The sequence below is a fragment of the Erigeron canadensis genome, chromosome 9, assembly GCF_010389155.1.
Source record: "Erigeron canadensis isolate Cc75 chromosome 9, C_canadensis_v1, whole genome shotgun sequence".
Lineage (NCBI taxonomy): Eukaryota > Viridiplantae > Streptophyta > Magnoliopsida > Asterales > Asteraceae > Erigeron > Erigeron canadensis.
This window is the reverse complement of record NC_057769.1, coordinates 28,453,862-28,480,769: the sequence shown is the minus strand read 5'-3', so window position 1 is coordinate 28,480,769 and position 26,908 is coordinate 28,453,862. Positions and strand designations below refer to the sequence as shown.

The following is a 26,908-nucleotide window of genomic DNA, read 5'->3' as shown; positions in this document are numbered from 1 at the left end:
ATGTGTTTCGTCTTATTCATATGCTCAAATCTTTTTGTATGCATTATAGTTTCACTTTTTGTTATTGTATGCAAGTAATATAACTTGTAAATTGCTTATTTGGCATACGTTTTGCTAGCATGAAAACTTATATGGATGTTATATCCGTAAACAGTGTTTTTATTACCTAATAGATAGATAGCCACATGCATAGCAAATTAGCAATAACATAATAACATATGTTACTTATGGGTTTGATTAACAAAGATTAACAAAAAAAAAAAAAAGAAATGCACAAGATAAATATTATTAAAAGCCCACCCATATGATAAGTGTATAATTATTTAATAATAAATTTTTTTTTTAATTGATTTACAGGCGACATTCTTTTTGGTGGTGGTGAGCAGATTTCATGCGTCATCAAAAACATGTCAATGCATCCTGGCATATGTAGGCGAGACCCGGAGGGAAGATAAATCCGAAATACACATGTTTGAAGGAGGCACACAATTGTTAAACTTTTTCAACATATATAGCATGAGAGTAAGTACCCGAGCGTTGCGGCGGTGAGATGGTGGGATGATAGGTCATAAAGTGTGATAGCCAAAGGCCTTAACCGTACGGGTTCCGCCCTCGGATTTAAAAATTCGTCGAAAGTATATCGAATGACATCTCTAATGAAAGAGCATGAAATTTTAAGAACACATATAATTTTTATAATTTATCAGTGTACGGTTTGTGAGATAAAAATTTTTGAATGAATTGGAAGAGTAAATGATTTATGGGGGAGAGAGAATAAAGATGATTGGTTGAGATTTGAGGAGAGAGAAAGAGTGTTTGGTAATATAGAATTGATAGAAGGGACATTTTGGAGAAGTAAATGTTGAAACTTAAAATTTTAGACAGGGGGAATCTGCTTTATAATATAATATAAATATGTATAAGTATAATGTGTTTTATTATAAATTTATTTGATTTTAATATCTAGTTAATGACTAAATTATAAATAATTTTGTTAAAAGTATAAAGTCTCATTTGTAAAAAAAAAGTTGCATATATATTTGAATTGTATGAGAGCTATAGACATTTTTTTTCAGACTCGACCTAAATACTTGAATTCTCAATGTCGTCATTGGACTTGATGAGAGACAATAAGAGTTTCATCCTATAAGATTCACTAGTGCTTCCTTCTAATAACATTCTATGAAACTTCGAATTAAGCTGTTTCTAACTTGAGTTGATTCATTGACATGTTTGTTGATTCCATTCTAACAAACATGACTTGTCTTCAAATACTTCTACTAATTACTTGAACCTTAATTGTTTGATTAATCAGAATATCAATACGATTAATTCAACATTTTGTCCGTTTGGCTTTGATTGTGTCGTAGCTCTATGATTCGGATGCTCGCTAAGTGTAGTTTACTGGGCACAATTATAATTACATTTTTTAATAGGATTTTTAACCAAAACAAGACAAATTTAATACTCCCTTCCTTACTATAAATACTCATGGAATGATTGACTAACTAATTAACATCAAATCTAGCTATTTGTAGAGTCTCCAATAATATAATGGCAGCTTCCACAAGCACCAACAACAGAGGTATGTTAATTCCAATGTTTCCTAATGTTCAATTACTTATCATGGTAATTTCTCAATAATTTTGTTTCTTGTATCATCATCAGATGTGGCAGAGTACTTACCGCTATGTAAAGCTATCGCGAGAGGCAACTGGGAAGAAGCCAATGAATTTTTTAGCCAGGACCCAGATGCGTTAACAGCCATATTGGATATCAGCGAGTATAGAGCACTCCACCTTGCAATTGAAAGAACTCATAATCTCCGGTTTGTTCAGAATCTCTTGGACCGAATTGATCCTGACTTACTTCCAACTCTTGTGGATCAAGATGCAAGAAACCCATTGCACTATGCTGCAGTGGTTGGAAACATTGATGCAGGGATGATGTTAGTGGAGAAAAACCCACATTTGTTATTCATGTATGATAATAACGATCACTTGCCTATCCATAGAGCTCTTTTTGTTTCGAATGCAATCATGGCTCAACGTTTGTTTGAGGCCTCTATCGAAAACATTGGCTTTTGTGACGAGCAGCAAGGATGTCATAGCCCCTTTGAAGGGAGCAATGGTGCTGTGATTCTCTATAAAGCAATTAGTGTGGGATTTCTCGGTGAGTTTCATGTTATATAAAACAATATCTATTTTTTTTACATTTTTTAACCGGATGTCTTTCTGGAAGTCGTTTTTCTACCCATGGGTAGATTATCCATGAGTAGAGTTATCAGTTATGACCGTTTACATCACATCTCCTTCACCCTGAGCCCATAAATCCTCAAGACATGTGGATGTCTCCTAATTAACATCTATATTTTTACATACAGATATAGCATGCCAGTTGATCGAGATGTTCCCTGAATTGGCTAGAACAAAGTATATGGAGTATGACTCGCCATTATGGTGTATGGCTCTGAATAAGGACTTGTATTACAGTGGAACAAGATACAACTTCTTTGAAAGATTTGTTTATTTTCGTATGTTTTCTCTCACATATTTGCTATAAGTCACTTTGGTATTATATATACCGGCCGGCTTCATGTAACATGTTCCATTTTGGGCTGGTTAATTTTGTATATTCCTCGTCTTTTACTTTTGTTTTTATGCAAAATGTTCATCATTGATTGGACTAATTTAACACTTTCTATTATTTTTGCTGTGAAGATGTGCTGACAGAGAACCACAAATTTGGCAATGCTGGTATGGTCCGAGATGTTGAGAACCAACAGATTTGCATCCACAATGGTTTGTACGTTTGTGTCACCAATAATATTTGACATTTACCACTTCACATGATTTTTGATCGACCGGTGAAATATATAAGTGAAAACTCAAAAACATACCAAAATAGAAAGATGGATTATAAATTGGGACGAAGGGAGCACTATATTTTAACATAATTGCTAGGCATGAGACAAACCGGATCTCTTTGGAAGCCTATTCCGGTATAACCCTCCTCAACTGCTGGTTTTGCACATTTGCGAAGTGCAGCCAATTTTCTGAGGCTGTGTATAAATAACGTTTGCTTTCTTGTGTAGTCACCCAGAGGATTTATATAAAGTTTTGGGACACACTACTAAATGGTAAGAAAACGATTTTCGTGTTACATTATGTTGGTATTACAGGCTACTCTAAATAAGTTACTTGTTAAATTTCAAAAAATTATAGACATTTTGTTACATTGTAGCTTAAACTATTAAGTTACATCAAATTAACCACAGTATTGCGCATCAACAACCTCGTGGAAGACAAAGTGAAGCATAATAAAACACTTAAGCTACTCACCCGTCTATGCGAAGAGGCTGTCAAAACAAATAGTTCTGATTTCGCGCACCAATTCTTTGTTGCAACCACTCTAGCAGCAAGAGAAGATAACCCTGAGGCAATAGAAGAAATGCTTAACCATTTTCCAGTAGCTATTTGGTCTGGCTTAGATGACCATTACCTCATTCAACAAGCGGTTATATGCCGTTGTGAAAAGGTTTACAATTTGTTAGTACATCAGATGAGCAATAACCTGTCTTTGCATAAAGTACTAAAAGACAGAGCTGGAAACACTGTGTTGCACTTGGCTGGAAAATTGGCACCAATACATAAACTGAATGAGGTTTCAGGTGCAGCTCTACAAATGCAAAGGGAGTTGCAGTGGTTTCGGGTAGACACGCTATTCTCTATATCAATGAACAAATAAAGTTTTCACTAAATATCATCTCTTACTTGAGTTTTGTTAATGACAGGAAATAGAGAAATTTGTGCTACCCAATAAGTACCATGAAGAAACCAACATAATCCAAGAGACGCCAATGATGGTTTTCAGAAGAGAACATAAGGAGTTGAGAAAAGAAGGTGAAGAATGGATGAAAAAAACAGCAGATTCATACACAATCACAGCTGCACTCATCATCACAATAGTTTTCGCAGCGGCAATTACTGTGCCTGGTGGAAACAACGGTGACACTGGAGTAGCAATTTATGCAACAAAACCAAGCTTCATCATATTTGCAGTTGCGGATGCAATCTCTTTATTCACATCGACTACTTCTTTGTTGTTGTTCCTATCCATTCTCACAACTCGTTATAGAGAGGAGGATTTTCTCTACAAGTTACCTACGAGATTATTACTTGGGCTGGTGATGTTATTCATATCCGTAACAACGATGATGATAGCATTTAGTGCAACATTATATCTTATGTTTGGACAAGGGAAGACATGGATCGTAATTCCAATAGGGGCATTAGCATTTTTGTCGATTGCCACCTTCACGACATTACAGTTTCCTTTACTTATTGAGCTAATCTCTTCAACATATGGTCGAGGAATCTTTGGAAAACACAATTATCACAAGGTAGGATCCGTTACCTTGTGAAAGATTGAATGTGAGTGTCGCCATTTCTGTATTTCTTGTTGTGTCCAACTATGAAAAAGTTGGGGAAAGACTCTTCCCTTCTATCTTCTCCCCTTTATATATCTAATAAATCCCCAAACATCAACTTTCCGCCACGGCCGTCGCTTTACAGGAGGGTTTCTATCATTTCCCTTGTGCATTTTATTTCCTTGTTAGTTCCCAACTTATTATTTAATCTCAAAAACTTGTGTATACTCATTCATTTGAAGGTCATTTTTTCTTTTCCTTAAATATGTTCAATTGGGTAGCTCTAAATAGACGGGGACATCTACCAATAAGTTTCAAGTATCCAGAAATGTGATTATCTTTTTATAAGATTATAGATATGATGGTCAAAATGATAGTTATTGAGGTTGCGTCTTAGAAAATAGAGAGATGTGTTTTGACGGATATAAGGTTTTCCATGATATATTACCTAACATTGTAAAGTGGACGGTAAAAACGTTTCGTCTCAAAGCATCATAGTCGGCCTGCCAACGAAGCGATTGTGGGATGTGTCAACATACTAAAGTTGAGCTTCAATAAAGTAATACTACTTCATTAGCCGTAAAATTCACCAGAACCAGCACATGCTCGTGTATTAATTTTGTTAATATAAGTGGGGAAAAAAAAAATAAAGAACAGGCAACCCCATAACGATGCAGACCTTTTTGAAATTCACATAGAAACAACCCTCTTTGGGAAGACAGGCAACAAGGCATACAAGAAAGACAAAGAAAGAAGACACCCACTAAACCTATTTGACCCACCCATTTCACAACCTCTAGTTACAACCATGGTGCCACAGGCTGGAGGTCAGTATAAAAAGTCACGTTTTTCTGTTATTAGCTGGTTACAAAAATTTCAAACCCTATTGTCTGTTGCTGAATATATATATACATGGTCAGTCATTTCAAATCTATTGCAGAGATGAACTGTCTCAAATAAGAGTCCACTTTTGACTTCAAAAACTCAATCTTAGTAATTTACAGACTCAAATATATTGCTGTCTTTTTCATCTTTCAAAATATCTCTATTCTAACATCCTTTATGTATAGTAAACATAGTTTAATTTTTTCTACACAAAATAAATAATTTTCATCACAATCGAAGGTAAGAGTAATTCATCTGACGTTTGAAAGTCAATAGCGGACTCTTGTTTGGGACAATAGAAAGTATAAGCCTACACACCACTGCCGTTTGCAACACCTGCACGAACTCTCAACATTTCAGTCCGCTTGCTTCTCTCCATGACATCTACTAGCCAGTTGACCGTTTCCTTTATACCCCTCCTGCAATTAAATCAGAATATCCCAATATATTTTTTAACATTATTCACAAATTCCTCAATAGACAGGCATTAGAGGTGGCAATTTCCACCCATTTCTGAAAATGGATCCATCAGGGTTAGGTTTGATCTCCAACAGGTCAAACGTGCATACTAAGATCAAACAGGTCAGATGTCACCCAAAGTGTATTCAAATGCAAAAAACCTCTTTAATTCGCTTCATTACAAAAATCATACGATCATTATTGTAATACTTCGGCTTTTGTAACCATGCATTCCGAAGTCTATTCAAATGCATACAACCTCTTTAAATCACTTCATGACAATAATCACTAGATCATTAATACTTTAACTTTTCTAGCCATATTTAACACATTAACTATTTGTTATAAACTGGACAAGTGTTTGTCGGATGACCTGGCCAACACTAAAATCATCCTGTTTTATGCTGAGCCCATTTTTATCTGTTACCCACCCTACCCATTTTGCCACCTCTGAACAAAAGTGAAAAGAAAATTCACTGGCACGAAATCTACAAGCTACCACAATGTTACTTACCCATCATATCCTGAAACAGCTTCAAATGTATAAGCTCTTTCGTCTAATTTCTTGAGGTCCATAAACTGGGCAAGTTCTTCTGCTGAAAGAGCATCAGCCAAATCCTGCAAATGAATTGTGCATATTTGTAACTCATGGGAACCACAGAGAAATGGGCATTTAGTACCACATCAGCAATGACTTTTACAGCTCCAAAATGAAAAGGAGAGCGAGCCAGCCACCATTTCACTGGACATCTTCACAGAAAAGCCTGCTCTTAGGGAGCGTTTGGCGCTTATTTTGGCTTTTTTGCATTTGGCTTATCTTTAATAAGCCCCGTTTTGTGGCTTACTTTTGAACTAATGAGCTTATCATAACTTGTAACTGGAAATAAACTCATATGTCCAAAAATAAGCCTCAAAAACGGGGCTTATTAAAATATAAGCCAAACTAAAATTAGCAAATAAGCTTAAAAATAAGCTACGCGAAACACATATTATTAAATAAAAGTAAAGATGTGTTTTGGGTCAGACCAAATGACCAAGTAGCCTAGTCAGAAAAGCTTTTTTCATATAGAAATACATCATTGATGAACCAAGTATATTTTTTTTAAAAATGCTAAAATAGAAATCTTACTTCTTTTGCATAAATCTAAGGACATCAAGTAGGGCTGGAGGGTGTTCAAAAGATTCTGAAACTATCAAACCAATCCTAAATGGTTAACTACACTGAGTTTTTTTTTTTTTTCGCTTTGGTTAACTGAACCGACAAAAGTTTTGGTTTACGGTTCACAGTTCATGATTTCAATGGTGAACTGTTAATAGTCAAACCAAAAAACTTTAAACTATGATACTATCAGGTAAGTATAATATTTTTACAAAATTATATAAGTACATCACATTACGTAAACTATTATTTGTTAATTTTTAAGACTAATTATATTCTGCCAACCTAATATAGTCCATGACTCCATGTATCCCACCTGAGATATGTATTTAACAGTTTACAATACTAATGAATTAATTTAAAGCCTAAAGCCTAAAAGACTTTGTACTTCTGATTCTTATATAAGAGTCAAATGAAGGTCATTAGGTACAACTAGCAAGTACATGGTAGTTTGCTATTTAATTGCTAATATTAAAAATGAAAAATCATACTAACAGATTTGTGCAATGTTAGAGCTTTCGGTTTCTTTGTAAGTGCTTCAGAAGCAGTTTGAATAGGTAACTATCAATGGCTTATTTGCTAAAAAGAAATACAATATGTCACTGCTAGTTTGGTTAAGAAACTTGTTGAAAATTATTCTATTTTTTACTTAAAAATAGGTTAACAGCATAACGACCGAAAAAATGATTGAGCGAGTATAGATAAACTGATAAATTCGGCTTAGGTTTAGGTTCACGAATATGACGAACCGACAATCTCTGGTTAACCGATAATTGGTTATCTGTTTCTTCTTTAACCATCCATGAACACCCCTAACGTTAAGCAAAAGATACATGTTTCAGCCCCTTTGACATTTTACCCTTTATCAATGGATACAACCCAAACAAACCTACTTCACTGTAAATGGACTAAATTTGTCACCTCACTCAATTGCAACAAAAAGACGAATAGAAAAGAGGAATCAAAACAACAAAAGTAAACATTGGTCAACTCTCAGAGCGTACGTCAGCCATGCTCAATTAATAACCTCAAAAAGACACAATCCTCGCCACCAAATCAGCATAAAGAACACTGTTGATTTGCTAAAAACCAATCATACATGGATCACAAAACTAGAGGTATACTGGGGCGGGGGAGGACGATTACCTGTTTGTTGGCTAGTATTAGAAGAGGGGCACCTTGAAGATCCTCATGCCTAAGCACCTTTTCTGCAAACAACGAGTTTGAAGTTAAAAACAGCATTAGTTAAATATTTCTGGCCATCATAATTTACCACAAAAGTCACCAGGTAATATAAATGCAGATTGGTTACCTAGGGCAGATTTTGAATCTTCAAAACGTGACGGACAAGAAGCATCAACTACAAAAATAACTGCATGTGCCTCTTCATAATATTTCTCCCAAATTGAACGAAGACCAGGCTGGCAGCATAAAAGCACAGCAATTAGTGACAAAATTGAAATTCAAGGAAGGGAGAAAAACACTATAAACTATGCATCTTGCAGCAGGTATCGCTATCCATCCCCAAATGCAATACTTGTAGCTAAAGTTTGACTATTCATCTGCATTACTGTCATTTCTCAAAATAAAGTTTATACAAATAATGTCTATCATACCAGCTCAAAAGCTGGGCTAAGTATGGGGCAACTAACAATACGACTAGTATACTAAATATCATGTCTCCAACACATTACTTGTTGCAAACGCTAATTCAACTTTGAGTAAATAAGTTTATAAAACGATTGTAACAGCTGAGGATGAGAGTATCAAAGGGAGTTGTAAGTAAGACTACATGAAACTAAAAAAAGATGATGGTCCCCTGATATAGCACTTAACAGGGTGATGCTGGAAGATATTAATACGGGATAACAAATTTGACTTTTAGTAAGCTATAGCACTCATGTGGCATAGAATAAATATGGCTCCACTAATTCTAGTGTGATTGTAATGTTACTTGATAAAAGTAGGTGCTGGTTACTAGCCTACTAGGATATAAATATGCAAGGTAAGAGAAGCTGGAAACATTACAACGTTAAAAGAAAAAAAAAGATACATGCTAATACATTCCATTATCAGCAAGGATTCGTTCTACATACCTGGCCTCCAAGGTCCCAAAACACAAGTTTTGAATTAGAAGTTTCTATTCGACCAATATTGAGCCCAACTGTAGGAACTATTCGATCAGGTGGAAGGCCTTCTAAGCTTGAATATTGTGTCTTCAATTTCTCTAGTAAGGTCTACACATTGATTTATAAACAAATCAAGCATGTTTCACGGAAATTGAGAACGGGACTGGATTATCAAAGAAAACAGAACTTACTCCGTTGTCAGGGCTAAAGAATTATTGCTTATTCGTATATACACATATTAAACATAAAATACAACTATTAGATGAATTTCTTAAAAGTATGCATATATGATACACAAAAAACAACGATCGATGATGGACAAAGTTTGTTGCAAGGGTCCCTCCTACAGTACATCTATGTCCCTCAATTCCTGACAGTCAAAGAGGCACGGAAGTTGGCACTACCTACAGAGAATTTAACTAAATGGTAATCATCAAGTAAGGTAAGCAAGCAGCTTCCTCATATAGAAACAACACCATATTTTAACCAAACAAGTAATGCTATAGCCTCCCTCTTATAAGGGACTTATCAGGATCATTTAAAAGTATAACTAGAAGGATTTGCAGAAGTAGAATATAGCAATTGCGGCAGACTAGAAATTAAAATTTTTATTTCACGCTATTCTTAATATTATTTTTTTCCACAAGAAAGTGAAGAGAGTAGAGAAAATCTAAGGGGGAGTTTGGTTGTGGAAAACACCCCTTGTTTTCCATTTCTGTTTTCCAAGAAAACATGAAAAACAGAAAACGCGTTCTAATCATAGTTTTCTAAGAATGTTTTCCAAGAAAACAAAAACAATGTTTTCCAATTTTTCATAGATAATTTGAAAACATCTTTTTCTTGTTTTCCATTTTGCATTTTCATTTTCCATTTCATTCCTCCCTCTCCCCCCACATCTCTAACATGTTTTCTAGTTTTCTAATTAGAACGCGTTTTCAAAAATTTTATTTCTTTTCTAGGAAATAAAAACTCCTTTCATTTTCTATAAAATTAGAAATGAAAAACTAGAAAACATTTTCTACAACCAAACGCGCCCTAAAAAATTGGTTTTTGCGATGTTTTAATGCAAAAAGTGAAAATAGAATTAAGTTACTTTTGCTCATAAATTCACTGTCATACTTTTTGTTGTGAAGGGTCTACATCAACTCCCTTTCATTCTTTATCTTTCTTATGCTATCTTTGCAAAAAAAAACTTGAGAACAAAGTGTAAACAAAATCATGTAGATGGATATACAAGTTACTTCCTTTTTCGAAATCAATATCACAGTATCATTTAACATTACAAGTTAGTTAATCGATGAACATATATGTGTATGGAAAACAATATGCAACGCTAAACCCAACTCAAGAATCAACAACAAATTAGAGAAAGAAGAGTAAAAACATAGTCCTCGTCCACTCCCTTCCATTCTCTACCTTTCTTATGCTATCTTTGCAAAAAAAACTTGAGAACAAAGTGTAAACAAAATCATGTTGATGGATAAACACGTTGCTTCCTTTTTTGAATCAATATCACAGAATATCATTTAACATTACAAGTTAACTGGATTTATTGAGCATATAATTGTATGGAAAGTAATATGCAATGTAAACCCAGAATAAGAATCAAAAACAAAATTGTATGGATTTAACATTACAAGTTAACTGGATTTGTTGAGCATATAATTGTATGGAAAGTAATATGCAATGTAAACACGTTGCTTCCTTTTTTGAATCAATATCACAGAATATTAACATTACAAGTTAACTGGATTTGTTGAGCATATAATTGTATGGAAAGTAATATGCAATGTAAACCCAGAATAAGAATCAAAAACAAAATAAAGAAAGAATAGTGAAAACATTACTGTTTTTCCAGCCTTGTCGATTCCAAGAATTAGTACATGAAACTCTGTCTTACTAACCAGATATTTCCAAAGTCCATAAAACAATGAAAACATCTCTATATTCAAGTGTTATTCTCGTTCTTAGTTGTCTTCACCTTATAAAAGGCGAAAAAGGACTTTCTTTTCCTAAATCAAGTTCCTCATATCAACATCTGCAGAAACAAAGGTTTAGATATTTCAAACATTTCATGATGTGATGATGTACACAAGAAACAAACACCTCAAAAGCACAAAAAATCAATTACACCTCTACCAGCCTATGCATTGTCTTCTAATTATTGTTATTATCAACTAACATAGACCAATTAATTACCTTAAAATCACAAGCTTGCTGGTCCGGATTCATAAAATACACGTATCTGAGTTATATTACCTTAAATTTCCAATTATTATTAAACACCTAATGGTTTTAATTAGGAAACCAAAAAAACCCGAAATCATCGGAAATCGACAACCACTGCCTAAGACCACCGTACTTGAAACCATCCTCCAGAAATTGTCAAATACCACAAAAAAAAAACTCAACAAACCGTCTAAATCTACCTTAGTTGTCAAAGGCGAGCTCCTGTTACGCCTAGGCGCAAAAGGCAGGCAAGGCCCAACCTTAACGCCTGAAACCCTAGGCCCAAGGCCTGAAGCGCCTGTCTACACTTTTCCACATAAATAAACCCTTTGTTCCACATAAAAACTTACCTATATTATAGGGATATCACAATAGAATCTTTGTTCCAAAAATTACTTGGTATATATCATTATCATCAATATCATCATTCATCATACTATACTTCATTTAACTAAACTGTAAGTTTTCTTCTATATTTATATTATTATAAGACTCTTCTGCTATTTTATATACCTTCTTAGCTGAAATTTTTTTCATTATCATTTGTTCACTGAAAGTTTATATACTCTTCTACGTTTTTTTTTCCGGGCCACGCTCTTTTTGCGCCTCTCGCCTAGGCCCCATTTGGGGTCATTGCGCTTTGAGTTTGCTTTCGCCTTTAACAGCTATGAAATCTACACACCGCCACTGCCAGCAGTGTACTGAGCTATTCTAGAAATTTGGGACCAACAGTCTCTCTAGGTTACTAATGTAGTCCTTTTAAGATATAACAAGCTAGTTTCAGTTCCAAACTCATCACAATGTTGAAAAATGTTTATAAAATAAATAAATGCCTATCAAACCTAATATTTATTAGTCATCTATATAACTCGTAGAATTCACATCACAAGTCCTAATCCTGCTTTATTTATTACAGATTTCTTATAATAAATATATACATACATTAGTAGAAAACCAAAAAAAGCCAAAACGATTGGAAATCGACAACCACTGCCTAAGAGCACAGTACACCGCACAAAACCATCCTCAGATTCATACCACACACACACACACATAAAAAAAAAAAAAACTCAACAAACCGCCTAGATCTACACATCGCCACTGCCAGCAGCATACTAAGCTTTTCTAAACGATTAGAACCAACAGTCTCCCTAGGTTACTAATGTATCCTTTTAAGGTATAACAAGCTACTTTCAGTTCTAAATTGATCACAATGTTGAAAATCTTTATAGAATAAATAATTGCATATCTATACTTCTATACTATATTATAAAGCAGATTCACTTTTCAACTTTCAACATTCAATTTCAACAATATACACAACATATTAATGCATGATGTACCATACTTCAATGCATACAACTTTCTCTCTCCTCCATAAATCATTTTATTCCTCTAATTCTTTCAAAATCTTTTATCTCAAAAACCGTACATCGATAAATTATAAAAATTATATGGGTGTTCTTAAAATTTCATGTTCTTTCATTAGAGATGTCATTCGATATACTTTCGACGAATTTTTAAATCCAAGAGTGGAGCCCGTACGACAAGGCATTTGGCTATGACACTCTATGACATATAACCTCCTATGACCTATCACACTTTATGACCTGTCACCCTCATCATTTTACCGCCGCAACGCGCGGGTACTTGCTCTCATCAAAACTAATATTTATTAATCATCTATATAACTCCTAGAATTCACATCACAAGTCCTAATCCTGCTTTATTAATTACAGATTTCTCATATAAATATATCTTTTTAATTACATCATAATACAGCAGATCTATATATATAACAGCAATCTAATCTGATCAAAATATTTAATGACAAAAAAATAAGGTAAATTAACACAATATTAGGGCTTCAAGCACATCTTAATAATGTCTATAAAGTTATAACTTAAGATCGATTAGGTTTCAACAATTATAATACATGTGTATATGTATATGTATGTATAGGAGTTGAATTGAAAATATGAAGAAAGAAATACCTGAGAAATTGATAGGAAATATGTGAGCTTTGAGACTAGACGTCGGTGGTGCTGCAGAATTCGATTGTTTTAAGGCCCGATGTCCCCGTCCCGGTTATACATACATCTATGCTATATGGAAGACTTTTAAAGAATTTATTAAACTAATGAAAATAATCAATTTTAACCCATTTGATATTGGGATAAAATTAAGATATTGGGATAAAAGAATTTATTAAAGTACCAATGATGTCTACCTTGGTCATAAGCACTCTTTAGTTATTTTTTGGGATGACAAATCTTCTCAAAATACTTATAACGATACATTAACAATATCTCGTTATCTAAAGTACGTACAAAGTTTCGGCATTATACCATAAGATTTTCTTGATATTATTTACTGGCAAAATGTTCGGAAAAAAAATACTAAAGTAATCTATATCATTTGGTATAATTAATATTATAACGTGTTTGCGGTTTAAAAAATTAATTTGAAGTGTGTGAATTATTTTATTATAAAATTAAATTATATATTACTTAAAGTTTGTAAACTTTATATAGATGCGTCTAAAAATAATAGTGGCCGAAGTTGGATTTACCAGTAGCTTGTTTAGAATTGCCTAATAACATATTCATAAAACGTTATTTGGTCCAGTGGTCGAGCATGTTCGAAAACATACGATTATTTCCTTATTGCCATTCACGATTTTCTAATTAGGCAATTCAATAAAGTTCTTGTTAGATGGCATGATGCCATGATGTCAATAGACTTTGATAATTATTGATAGTCAATTGTTAATTTGATTGTGTGCTATTATAGCTAGATATTAATAATTTTTTTTGCACCTTGTTGTGTCAGACATAATATAAGTAAACTTCGTTAAATTATGAGTCATGTCTAATGATAGTTACAAAAATACAATATAAGTTAATCTATTTATAATTTCTATTGCAATTAACTCTTAAGGTTTAACAAAAGTAATTTAAGTAAAAAAAAAAAATACAGACAAACTTTAGCATTCAACAATACATGTCGTAAAAATAGTTTTAATTCCATTATAATGGATGACTATTTTACTATCTTATAATGGGTGATTATATTGTTAAAAGTTAAGTTTCAACAATAATTTATAGAGAGCTTTATTTAACTTACATCGCACGCTTTTACTACATTGCGATTATATTGTTAAAAGTTATGTTTCAACAATATAATGTGATTATATTGTTACATCGTGATGCGACGGTGTAATAGTGACAACGTTGGTGTCGGTGACGGATGGTGGTGGCGCGACGCGGTGACGGGCGGTGGTGGCAGAGTCGTCGGCCATTGGTGGTGGTGGTAGCGATGGGGGGCAATTATTGGTGGTGGTGGTGGTGGTGGTGGCGGCGTGTAGTTTTTCATGGGGAATAAAATAGTTTTTAATTAATTTTCTTAAAAATCTTTTTTTTGTTACAAGATCATAATAGATGTCAAAATTGAGAGTGAGTTAATGAAATTTACATTTAAATGTAGCTATTTGTTTATTTATTATTTTTAGAATGAAAATTATTTAAATAATTTGTATGTAAATGATGAGTGGTTATACGACTATATAAATGATTGAGTATGAGTATAGATTTTAGAAACTTTGAAAGAATTTTAGAAAAATTTTAAGGATGCATGAATATAATTTAATAGGATGTACGGGAAACTCAGATGAAATTCAGTTTTTTTTTTTTTTAAGGTGTGGATTATTTGTTCGCAATAAGCAATCTAGCTTACGTTGTCTCAATACTTAGTAGGAGAACCCCACTAAACAGCCTCCTTTTTTCTTTTATTGTCTGAATATTCATGTGCTAAGACCATTCCAATGTGCCCTTTCACGAAGACAGGATATTTAATTGGGATAAAATTATGTTCCCTCTACAAACTTAAACCTACTTCGTTGAAATACTTTATTTGTGAAATTCTTTTCAACATTTCAAAACATCATGTAAAATTGGTCCTCAATCAATGGATTATTTATATTTATAATATATTAATAAATAAACTATTCTCCCATTTTCAACTCTCTAGTTTTAAAATACTCAAAATATCCTTAAATTTTAACACATTCCTAAGTCATAACTCACACACTAAATCTACCTAATATATCCCTAAAATATTTTACACTCATATTTATTCAAACCATCTATCGCCTTCATTAATTAATTTAAATATTTTCAATATTTTTATAATATTATTAATAAGGTTATTTACAAAGGATACATCCTTTAACCATAAAATAACTACATTATTATTTACGTAAATTACTTTTAAATTAATAAGCACATAGTTACCGCTACTAGCATCACCCTTTGCCGCCATCACCTTCGGTTACAGGTACCCATCTTGTAATGGAAAATACGGATGAAAATTCAGTTATCATCCTTGACCTCATAGGTAGAGGTCATACTAAAGAAAATTTTATTATATTATACTTTATAGACGTGTTCACACCCTTTTTCAGCTTTTCCTTACACTAAGCCAAAAACGTCCAAAGTTTGCTATTTTGGATGACGGTGGCACTCACCAATCATAACAACACTCGTATACTGTTACCCAAGATACACCCCAGATCTCTCTCTAAGTCTCTATACAGATAAATACATATATAATATATTAATATATCTATATCAATCCATATACGGTTCTTTGTATGAAAAAAAAAAAAAAAAAATCATGCCTATTGATGGATGTGGTGGTTCATGGGTAACGAAGGAGAACCCGACAAATTTAGTGTTATTAACAGAAGGATGTGTGTCATACATTTTATCACTCACATCACCGCGTGATGCATGTAGAGCATCATCTATATGTAGAGGTTTTAAGGTGTTTGCAAATTCAGATGCTGTGTGGGAAAGGTTTTTGCCTGATGATTATATGGATATACTTTCTCGCTCTGTTTCACCTGTTGTTTATGCTTCTAAGAAAGACTTGTATTTTCAATTATGTGATTCTCATCTTCTTCTTGATGATGGCAACATGGTTAGTTCATTTTCTCTTTTGGCTGTTTTTTGTTCTTTTTTCATTTTTGTGTATTTGGAATCTATCTTGCATGTTAATTTGTGTGTCTTAATTTGTATTATGTTATATTGTTATGTGATGTGCCAAATGTTCACTTGAAAGCTAAAATTTGTGTGAAAATCAGAAAACTGGCCAACTGGCCAACCACACCGTGATTTGAAACTTAACATAATATGTTTATAGCTGCCCACCACCATCTCTCTTTGTTCCTCCTCCTCCTCCGGCGACGCCATGGCGGGGCAGCCAATAGTGTAGCAAACCACCACAATATCTCTTGGATCGCAGCCTATCAAATACACACTATTCCCATATGCATCCCGCTTCCAACCTCTTTATAAATGCCTCGAGGTAGGCTACTGAGAAGCGTGAAGCTCCCCTAAACGGTGCAGTCGTTCGATTAAGGGTTTTGTCCGTACCGTATCACAATTTTTGGCGATGGCGCTGGTGGTGGTGGTGGGCAGCTATAAACACGTCGTGTTAAGTTTCAAATCATAGTGTGTTTGACCAAGTTTATGGTTTTCACACAAGGCTTAGTTTTCAAGTTATCACAACCCTATGTGATGTATATATAGTCAATAATAATTGTGTACCTTATCGTGTAAGGATAGATAGAAGTTTAATTAAGCACCTTGTAATAAGTTTACACATTAAATTCTTGGGTCTCTAACACCTTTTTTTCTTTTAAAGACAAATGTTAGTTTTTCTCAAGTGCCAATGCCGAAATTTGACACGTGGCACGGGACTTTTAGAGAGGGAAAATCTTTCATCTTCTATTTAGACCACTAGACCAAAAGCTCATTGGATGAGTCTCTAATACCTAGTAATGTATTTTAATACTCCGTAATACAGTTATACATGGATACATGTGGAGAAACCCTAATGAACCATAGCCCATCTATACAATTGGGTTAGGTTATACTTAACGAAATTGCTCTCAGAGCAGGAGGGAAACGGATGTTCAAACTAGAATTCAGACGTTATTGAGTCTGATCATGACTTTGGGATGTTGGTTGCTATGATATGCTTAGGCGTAAAACAATTTGGTGAATAATTTGTGAGAGATGCATGCATTGTTATAGTTGTTGATATGACTACAAAAATGAATGAAAGCATTCCAAAATGATCATGTTGAAAATTAGGATTCAATGGTATAGGTAACTCCCTACTTACGTTTGTCAACAAAATCTTTAGTTGAAACCGTAAAATGTTATATAAGATGATTCAAAAGCTCTTTTCTTTTGAAGACTAAGACTCTGATTTTATTAGAAAAAAGGAAAGGGGGGAAAAGGAAGGCAGGGTAAGTTATTTATCCATGTTCTCAAGTTGGAAAGGAAATCATCTTTACATTCATCCCACATTTACTAGGATAATTTTGGAAGCAAAAATACTTTATAATTGTTCTCCACTTCCCCTCTCCTTTCCATACAAAAAAAACTGATCGCAGGGCGTGTGTTATGTTCCAATTCACTTTGGTTTCTTTTTGACGCAAACAAACTTAAAGTAGCAAACCAGCTAAGCTACTTCTCTATCAATTAAGGCTGTGTTTAGTTTGTTGTATAAAATGACTATGGATTCTCTTCTTATATATATGCATCCTAACTCATATCCTATATATCATGGATTTCTCATACCCATATCCTTAGGACAAACATTGCATATTCCTCATTCTCATTCCCCTATTAATAAACCCTCGAACCAGACTTTCATCATAGTGAATGTTATTTATCAGTAGCCCACCGTCACAAATGATTAGGATGGGTTCTCTCTGTGCGCGTGTGTTATATATATAAACTATGAGTCCACGTATGCCAAATGACTTGACACTTTCTGTTAAATTGTTATGTGGTGGTGTTTGGCTGCAATTGAATTCGATAGGAGCGTAACTTGACTAGTTAGATGGAAGTGATACTTGCTTTATTTTGACTCATAAGCATTGTGACAAACATATCATGTTCAATATAGTGAGCTAGGTCATCAGATTACGTAACAAAATAAGCATTGGGTACAGAGCTTCTCCCTAAATAAACAGAACGGGAAAAAATGTTTTATGCTAGGAGCAAAGGCACTTTCAATTGCGTGGCAAGACACTTTAGTGTTCTGGAGATGGAGATCTTTGCCTGAATCAAGGTCAGTTCTTTCTATCACCTTTGTGTTTTCTTTGTTTCATCTTTTGTTCACATGAATTAAGGGTTATTTTTCATCCTTAAACGATGATGAAATGAAGATTATAGAAAAAATATTTACTGGTTTGATGAATGATGGCAGGTTCCCAAAGGTAGCTGAGCTTTTAGCTGTTTGTTGGCTTGAAATTAAAGGCAAGTTCAAAACACTGATGCTATCATCAGAGACTACTTATGCAGCATTTCTTGTGTACAACATTAGAGCGGTCTCACACGGGCTTGAATTCCCAGCAAAGACATTAGATAGACATGATGTTGGTGGAATGGAAGTAGAAGATGCAGGTGAAGATCTGGATATGACTGTTGTTTACTTAAAACCACCAAAAACAGGTCAGAATTTGCAGAATTCTGTACAGACAGAAGTAATAGGTGCGGTTCCATGGAGACGGGCAGATGGGTGGATGGAGGTTGAATTAGGTAAGTTCTACAATGATAAGACAGGTGGTGAAGTGGACATGAGGTTTATGGAGACACGTGAACTACACTGGAAATCTGGGCTTATTATTGAAGGTATTGATATTCGTCCAACAGATTGAGAATACCGTGACCCTATATGACATGGTAGCAGCAATAGTTGTTTCAAGTTAATTGCATCATACAGATTATAAACTTGCCCTTGGGGTGTTCATTTCTCTATTAATGTATTACGACGGGTAAGTTCCGCCATTGACAAGTCATACACGTCAAGACGTGATAAAAGGAGCCTGAAGCCGCGGTCACATCATCTTTGGAGTTTGGGTAGAAGAATGGTTGGTATGCAGTGCCCCTGCCCTAAGAGGGCTGTGCCAGTATTTGTTTAACTGACTTGACTACCAGTTTTAAGACCATTAAGTTATACCTGCAAATCTGCAATCCAGCTTTCAAAATTCTAAATGGGTTTTCAAGACAACGAATTGCAGTCTTGTAATGCTCATGAAGGAAAGCTTACATGTTTTATCCTCTGTTTTAGAAAATGACCTTCCTCTATTAATTCTATTGGGGCCATCTTGTCACCTTGTTGTACCCTCTGAAAGAGGATTGCTTTGAAAGGGTACTTTACTTTTGGGGGTGTTTGGATTTATTGTTGAAATTGTTATTGCGACAAATGCTACAGCGCTTACTATATGCAAACATTTAAGTAAAATCAAATATTACAATTAGATTTACATATTTTCCAAGTTTTATATCGACTTCTATCAGGGTTTTTCTTTTCAAATCTCAATTTCAAACACGAAGTGATCATTGCAGATTCATAATATTTAAATTACTTACAACGACTATGTTGACACTAACCGTATCTACAAACAAATTTCTATATAATTTGCGTCGAACAAAAAAACATCAGAGTGATGTTAAACGTAAGAAGATAAAAACATGCAAAACCTTGATGTCAATGTCGCAAAAAGAATTCATGCATACGAACTGGCCTTTTAACTGCATTTGTGAACCCCTACATAGGCACAAGTAGAGCATCAGCTAGAAAATGGTTGGCATGAAATGTTAGACTGACAATGGTTGTTTTATGGAAGTAAGAATGTAGTGCCTTTTAACCGATAGGTACTATTGAAAAAATATATATATAAAGATAGTTACCTCGTTGTACTTGAATAGGACTGGACGTGAATCTCTCTCTGACGTCGCCGGAACTTTTTTCACAGGTTCAGTTATTTGAGAACCATTGGCGCTCACTCTTTTAAACCTGGACACATTATGAAAATGTCTAAGAAGCAACAACCAAAGATTATATTCACATATGATTTTTAACATTTTGTAATAATAAAAGGTTAGAACCATGGCAAGCAGGCTACGAGACTAATATAAATACCAACAGTAGGAAAAATTAATTAAAGGTGTTTGACAGACTCGTACGAAAATGCAATTTTACCATTTCTATAAAAACATGTTTGGTAATCTGTTGACTAATGCATGTGTAATATATTATGTGCCAACTGCCAAATACAAATAATGGAGCTAATTGATAGCTGTGTGCGCGAATGTCAAGTTTAAAAAAGGCTTTACCTGTCAAAGAAGTTGAAAGAGCCGTTTTTCCGCTTCTTTGTAGTTTCTGAGGTTTTCAATATCTCACTGGATGATGTCTCACTTTTTCCAGATGCTGAAACAGAGACCATAGTATTGGTGGGAGTACGTATTTCACGCTGTTTGAGGTCAGGGAGACTTTTTAAGTTGCCCGTACCCTTGGCATTTTCCAGTGCACGGTCAAGTTTATTCAATTTCTCATTTCCAGTAGAATGCGTTTTTTTCCCATCAGAGATATCATACTCGTGCTTTGATTTGTTAATGCTGCTTTGTAGTATCTTTTGCTTTTCGACCTACAACAAAAATGTTGTTTCATGGTTTTTAGCTGACATGGACTTGGATTATTTATATCAATTTACTATTAGACCAGAAAAGGGAGCACCATAAGATAATTGAAGAAACTGATGGTGCATAAGTTCAAACAAGAAAGAAAAATTATGTAAGGGAGCTGTCTTTGTGCATGCCATATTGTTAAAAAGGAGCTAGTTGAAAGTTGCCCAAAGTATGTTTATTGCATACGACCTCCTAAACGTTTCAATCAAATATTACGATCAGAATTTCATCTTTAATAACTCACAAGCTATTTCAAATGTTTTAAAGAAGACAAGACTAAGTATGGGTCAACCACTACTGTAAGAACTCTTTGACCCATTTCCCAACAGCCATCTTACCCGATTAACTCACAACTTTGCAAGATACTTGAATAATGTAAGAACTCTTGATATAACTTTCTGCTTACCTCATGAGATAGAACCTGCTTCACAGCTGAGGCAAGAATAAAATAATTACTACTGTAGCCCTGCAGAAATAAACGTAGGTTAGACATCATATTTATAACTAATCATTATTATTTCTTAACATGCAAATTCAGCAACACTAACCTCAAAGTTTACAAAGTCACCAATCGGGGGATCAAATGAAAGAACTGGAGCTTCTGTTGCAACTTCATATTTCAGTTTACCAGGTAATGGGTCAACTTTTTTGTTCCTAAATGATATGGCATATGACACCATTGTCTTCACCAACTGGGCCATCTCATTCTTATCTTTTTCTGACAATAAATGCAAAGCCACCTGAAAATATAGTACACGAGTAACAACTTTTAAATCTCTCATGTTGGCCGTTGGACCGGTCAGCCAGGGAAGATCGGTTATCCTTCTTTTTGGGGGATACAAAGGACTACGGAATAATAAAATAGCTTATGTGTACAAGTTAGCCATTCTTAGCAACCATTATAACAGTGAAGCAAGAGGTCAGAATGGTGAAGTTTTTAGTACGGGTTAGGTTGACCAAAAAACATTCTTTCCAGATACTTTTAATTCTAAAAAGTAGTATTACTTTGTTAAGTAGTACTACTTCTTTGAATAGAAACTAGTTTGAATAGAAAGATACAGGAGAGCTTATGCATCTTGTTTTAGTTTTAGGCATTAAAAATACACTTGAAAACTTTGACCAACCCGAAAGGATTAGACATGTAAATCGATCTTTTATTCCATAAACATCAGAGGTACATTCCTCATTCCTATAATATAAAATAGAGTTTTTAGTACATCTAGCTAGTTTATCCTATCTGGTAATTTTAAAGTCCTAAATGGTCTCTAAAGTTGTGAGACCCTAAGCACATGTTTACATAACAATTACATAGTTCATTGCATGATTTGCAATCACATGTTCAAACTATATCTATTAATTTAGGTATATTAGAAACAAAAGATAGAGGAAGTGTTGAATAGAAGTAATTACCGGCCTTAGAGTTGGCGGTGACAAAATATGCAGCAATGGGGAAACCAAATCTTCAACGAAGGATTTAGTAGATATGTGTCTTGAAATGCATGGTGATATTTTGTTGTGCCATGTGTGCAATGCCTCCACTTTTTCAATGAGTGTCGTACGGTATCTGAAATTTTAAGTAAGAGAACAAATGTTTCAACCCAATCTTTCTGTTATAAACACGTAGCTTTAATTAATGGCATACCTATGAAAAGATTTTGGCCATTGAATATTAGGTTTTTCTACTTGAGATACCACACCGTGTATAGCAATTCCAATGGCAGGCTGATAAACTGCAAAAAGATAGCACACTTTTATTAACTTCTATGACAAAGTGTCAGCTCAAGAATTTATAAATCTTGTAGATATAAGAAATTTTAATACCTTGAAGAGACATTTTTTGTGTGCGCATAACATACTGATGAAGAATATCAGAAGTCTCGAGACTGTGTAAGCATGTGACCTGCATAATGGAAATTTGTTAGGCTCTTGTCTATCATAGACAGTCTTCTAGAGTCACTCATAATATTGGTGCCTTTAGACTTCAGAGTTGAGATGGGTATTTCAACCCTGTTATACAGAACATATCAATTCAGGTTAAACAGATAAAAAAACATATCATGTGTCCAAATGCTTGCGGTGTCTTAACTGCTTTGTTTATTACCTATTACATTATTTACTACTTTAAGAATATATTTTTTATAAATGTTTCAGCATCCTAATTGTGTTATTTGACATGATTTAAGTAATAAACTTTTTTCAAATGTATACATTATTAATTTACAATTACACAGTGTTAGTGGGATGTTCTGACCCATAGTTTTGACCCTAACCATTTCGAAAAGTTAGCCAACACGATTGACCAGCCCATTATGCAACCTCTACTTCGGAGTAAAACTTACAGTTTTTCTCATCACAGGATCATGATAATTTAATTGCAGGATGTTCTCATAGATCCCATCTAATATCAAATCATAGCTGCCACTGTAAAATCCAAAGTCAACATGATAAATGATGTATCACTTAAAACAAAGGATCAATCAACATTCTAAATTATTCAACATACCAATTAGAAATCAGAGAATGCAAAGATTCAAACTCATTAATCTTGCCTTTGCAGCCATCGATTGACTTTCTTACTCCCTTCAATCTTCTCTTCTGAAAGATCTTTTTAATACAAAAAGCACAAGTACAACCACCCTAAGTATGATGTATGTAGTTTTAAAAGATATAACAATAAAAGATACATCACTAAATCACACCTCTTTCCATATGTCAAAAACACTTTTTGATGTATCCTTCCTACCAATCACCTGAGAACTGATGTCCAACTACAAGGCCAAAAAACAGTCTAGTAAAATAGCAAGAAACCAAATAAACATTTACTAACACATGTATTTTGTTCAAGGTAAATCCCACCATTTGATGTATAGGATACACAAGAATAAGCTCAAGTCAACATACCACATTGAGCATCTCCTTCTTTTTGTTGAGAAACTGAAGAGTGTTCAAGCACGACCGTATGTCACATTCTAAGAAGAGAAAAAACAGATCATATAAGATATATGAATCCACAAGTGATGTTTACTTATTGTATATTCATACACTACGCTAACAAACTCCAACTAGTAGACACTAAAATGTTGTTTTCTATCTCAAGTTCTCAACTTTCCGAAATTTGCTCTTTGTAATCCTGATTTTTCAAGCTAAGATTTAGTTGTGCTGTAGAATTTGTAGTCAAGGCTGCACTTCAAAATTTTAGTTAACCTTTCTGTTGAAATTATAGTATTGGATAACGTTGTCTTTTGGAAGATAACAACTATAAGGTCTTTGACCTTGGGGTATTCCACCAGGGTTTGATCTCACTTCCTACATTTGTAGGGGTGGATTATTGGGGGGTTTATAAGAAAAATCAAGTTAACCAGATAACAACTATAAGTGGGAAGCAAATCACTTACCAGTGTATTCAGCAAGGGCAGTAAGTGCAACAGAACTTGTCCTCATTCCTTCCTTGTTGCATATATATTTAAGCCTAAACATTCAACAATAAACCCAAAATTAGGTGCATAGATACAGAGAAGATAGTAGAGACATAAACTGTAGATTTGATATCTAGTCTTGACCAGGACCAGAGACATGGTTCACACTGACACAGTATCCTTAACCAAAGAACCATGTTGACACACGTCTGATAAAATTTATGAGCAATTAACTGATTACATATGGCCAGGATATGGCATATTAGTCCACAATAAGCTTTTGCAGTCATTCAGACCAGGCTCAGTCTATTGTTGAGTGGCCTTGATAATTATCAACAAAATTGTTTGGGTATGAGGTTTATGGCACTTATTGTACATTATGACCCTAACTAATAGCAGCCTATATCCTTAACAGGTTACAGAGTGAGCCATAACATTTTAGAAGTTTTCACCTGCTTACGATGCGATTGACTGTTGGCTGTACAAATACATGAACCCTGCATATGTAACAATTTTTTGTCAGTTTAAATTGCATCAATTGTTGCATCTTGCTCAATGTTGCAATTAAAATTTCTTATGTAACCACCACGTTGGGTCACGGGTTGAAATAGATTTGGCTTAGTAAAGATCATTTTAAGTACAGGCTGGGTCGAGTTAACCCACAAACACCTTTTTTTTTTCCCTTTTACTTAATTACTAATGAACATTTAATGTGTTGTATATGATTAGAGCAAATTATTAATCACAGACTTTAGTCGCTTTTTAGAGGTTCAGGCCATTCGAGCTGTTTTTCTTTCATTTAATCTTTTTTAGTTGACCCAGTTGACCTTTTCAAAAGAAAACACAACCCAAACCAGCCCAATTATAAGTAAATGGGTCCAAATTGACACCTATAATAGCCACATTTGCTAAGCCAATGAAGCTAGAAATCAAAACAGAAAATGGAACAAACACAGAATCGTGGCAATTAAAGTTCTCCCGATGAACATAACAATACTATTGGATTATCATTAATATTTTAAGAACTGTTCACCTCACGGCACATCTTGATTAACATAAGTATTCAAGACGAAGATTCCAAACTATCAGAATAGTAATTACCATGCTGATGTTGACTTCTTCATAAAAAAAAGTTTTACTTGAAAATTTGACAAAGCCAATATACTTACTTGGCCACTTGACGCAGTGGTCTCAAAGCAGGTGCATATAGATCATTACAAATGCAGATCACCTGCACACAAAGACAGACCATCAGTGTTAAATAATGAAATAAACAACCAATAACAAGTCACCAAATAAACACAGAGATCCAAGCTCGAACCCTCCCTGGGTAAACACCTTGGGATAGCCACAGAAGATTCCGGGAACAGCCACCGGAATACCGATTTGGCCGTGTACATCAGATACAAAAACTCAACTCTCCTCGAGTAGCCTGAAGTGAACAGGCATCACTCTCTAAAAATAAAGTGAATTGGTCTTACAGGTCTTAGAAGTGCAGTGTTTTTCTTCTTCTTTGCAGATGTCTTCCCAGCTTTATCTAAATGAACTGTACTTTCTGTCTCAGTGTCAGACCTCTTATCAGCAGAGACCTGCATCGATAATAATGATGCATTACTACGCAAAATCAAACCTTTACCAGTTGCAGCTATATTACCAGACAGAATTACTAGTCAGAGAATCTGAACAAGGAAATATACCTAAATTATCATATTTAACAGCAAGCTTATCCTAAACTAGTGGGCCATGATATCATATATGGATACATTTAATATTCATGTTTACGCTTATCAGTTATTACTAAAACAAAAATAGCTGAGACGGCCAAACTTTCATAATAAGGCTTTCGTGCATATTTTGTCATGGAATAATCCAACTTTGATGGATCTTACTTTTGTTAGAAATTTTATGTACAAATATTATTTAATGTGTTTAAATAATATAACATAAAATATTCAAGTTAATAGATATTTTAAAATGAAGTTGAAAGTGTGTTTAACTAATGTGGGTTTGTCCCACATTAGTAGAAGAATAAACATTAAGTGTGTTTATAAGGAAGAGTTTTGGAGGAATAAAAAATTCCTTATAAAGGACTACACCCCAAGTTGGCTAGGAGGGTGCGAAGCACCCGACACGCCCGCCCCCGGGACCGGGGTCGTGGGTGATGAGGCGTAATGTGGCGTTTTAGTGGCGCACTTAGTATGGCTCAAGTGTTAGTTGTTATGGCTTAAGCGGGATCATTTGTTCTTGGTTTAACACCTGGAACAACACTTGCTGAAGTTCAGCAAGTGACACCCGTTCTTAACGAGGTGTTTTCCACTTAAAAAATCTGATGTATATCTTTAACTCTTTTGCAATAATCAGATTAACATCAACAACACTTCATCCTCGATTCTCTTCCAAACTCTTTCTCCTTCACTTCACTTCTTTCGGTTCTTGAAGGTATATTCCGGGTTGTAGGTTAACTCCGGCAGTACAATCTGCTTTGGCTGTTGTACCCTGAGAAACTGACGGGTTCACTTGGGTGGTCCGAAATCAGTTTTAAGGGCCCTCTAGGGCCCTCTGTTTAACAGAATCCTCAACCCGTTTTGCCTTCTTTTCTGTTTTATGTTTCTGTTTACTTACTTTCTTGTAATATTTTGTTGTAATTCGAATGT

At 34.4% G+C, this 26,908-nt stretch overlaps 4 protein-coding genes across 4 annotated transcripts; 2 read left to right on the top strand and 2 right to left on the bottom strand.

Annotated features, from left to right (window-relative positions):
* The first annotated feature begins 1,554 nt into the window (after window positions 1-1,554).
* Window positions 1,555-4,423, top strand: LOC122583484. Its single transcript, XM_043755882.1, has 6 exons — window positions 1,555-1,585; window positions 1,669-2,172; window positions 2,384-2,533; window positions 2,721-2,801; window positions 3,278-3,711; window positions 3,794-4,423. Exons 1-6 carry the CDS (start codon window positions 1,555-1,557, stop codon window positions 4,421-4,423), a joined length of 1,830 nt encoding a protein of 609 aa, XP_043611817.1.
* A 954-nt stretch (window positions 4,424-5,377) lies between these two features.
* LOC122581847 (ADP-ribosylation factor-related protein 1) lies at window positions 5,378-13,417 on the bottom strand. Its single transcript, XM_043754153.1, has 7 exons — window positions 13,285-13,417; window positions 10,909-11,099; window positions 9,029-9,169; window positions 8,245-8,353; window positions 8,079-8,140; window positions 6,288-6,391; window positions 5,378-5,733 (listed from the first exon to the last, which is right to left on the bottom strand). Exons 2-7 carry the CDS (start codon window positions 10,999-11,001, stop codon window positions 5,625-5,627), a joined length of 618 nt encoding a protein of 205 aa, XP_043610088.1. The 5' UTR covers window positions 11,002-11,099; window positions 13,285-13,417; the 3' UTR covers window positions 5,378-5,624.
* Window positions 13,418-15,746: 2,329 nt separating this feature from the next.
* LOC122580926 (F-box protein At2g02240-like) lies at window positions 15,747-19,638 on the top strand. The gene is made up of 3 exons (XM_043753069.1): window positions 15,747-16,270; window positions 18,318-18,436; window positions 18,575-19,638. Exons 1-3 carry the CDS (start codon window positions 15,965-15,967, stop codon window positions 19,023-19,025), a joined length of 876 nt encoding a protein of 291 aa, XP_043609004.1. The 5' UTR covers window positions 15,747-15,964; the 3' UTR covers window positions 19,026-19,638.
* A 57-nt stretch (window positions 19,639-19,695) lies between these two features.
* On the bottom strand, window positions 19,696-25,883 carry LOC122580925 (chromosome transmission fidelity protein 18 homolog). The gene is made up of 16 exons (XM_043753067.1): window positions 25,736-25,883; window positions 25,424-25,485; window positions 24,707-24,751; window positions 24,234-24,307; window positions 23,740-23,807; window positions 23,538-23,606; window positions 23,342-23,442; window positions 23,178-23,259; window positions 22,660-22,738; window positions 22,481-22,568; window positions 22,249-22,402; window positions 21,387-21,578; window positions 21,245-21,304; window positions 20,488-20,798; window positions 20,062-20,167; window positions 19,696-19,918 (listed from the first exon to the last, which is right to left on the bottom strand). The coding sequence occupies exons 1-16, from the start codon at window positions 25,847-25,849 to the stop codon at window positions 19,859-19,861; spliced, it is 1,665 nt and encodes a 554-aa protein (XP_043609002.1). The 5' UTR covers window positions 25,850-25,883; the 3' UTR covers window positions 19,696-19,858.
* Window positions 25,884-26,908: the final 1,025 nt, after the last annotated feature.

Excerpts from the sequence above, each read along its gene's own strand:
- LOC122583484 (XM_043755882.1), top strand. The coding sequence starts at position 1,555 with ATGGCAGCTTCCACAAGCACCAACAACAGAG. Across the intron at positions 2,802-3,277 it reads ACAGATTTGCATCCACAATG|TATTGCGCATCAACAACCTC; the intron begins GTTTGTACGTTT and ends AATTAACCACAG. Across the intron at positions 3,712-3,793 it reads GGGAGTTGCAGTGGTTTCGG|GAAATAGAGAAATTTGTGCT; the intron begins GTAGACACGCTA and ends TGTTAATGACAG.
- LOC122580925 (XM_043753067.1), bottom strand. The coding sequence starts at position 25,849 with ATGCAGGTCTCTGCTGATAAGAGGTCTGACACTGAGACAGAAAGTACA. Across the intron at positions 23,808-24,233 it reads TGCCCTTGCTGAATACACTG|AATGTGACATACGGTCGTGC; the intron begins GTAAGTGATTTG and ends TTCTCTTCTTAG. Across the intron at positions 23,443-23,537 it reads TTTTTGACATATGGAAAGAG|ATCTTTCAGAAGAGAAGATT; the intron begins GTGTGATTTAGT and ends TGTATTAAAAAG.
- LOC122581847 (XM_043754153.1), bottom strand. The coding sequence starts at position 11,001 with ATGTTTTCATTGTTTTATGGACTTTGGAAATATCTGGTTAGTAAGACA. Across the intron at positions 9,170-10,908 it reads TCGACAAGGCTGGAAAAACA|ACCTTACTAGAGAAATTGAA; the intron begins GTAATGTTTTCA and ends ATCAATGTGTAG. Across the intron at positions 8,141-8,244 it reads AGATTCAAAATCTGCCCTAG|AAAAGGTGCTTAGGCATGAG; the intron begins GTAACCAATCTG and ends CGTTGTTTGCAG.
- LOC122580926 (XM_043753069.1), top strand. The coding sequence starts at position 15,965 with ATGCCTATTGATGGATGTGGTGGTTCATGGGTAACGAAGGAGAACCCG. Across the intron at positions 16,271-18,317 it reads TTCTTGATGATGGCAACATG|AGCTTCTCCCTAAATAAACA; the intron begins GTTAGTTCATTT and ends CATTGGGTACAG. Across the intron at positions 18,437-18,574 it reads AGATCTTTGCCTGAATCAAG|GTTCCCAAAGGTAGCTGAGC; the intron begins GTCAGTTCTTTC and ends GAATGATGGCAG.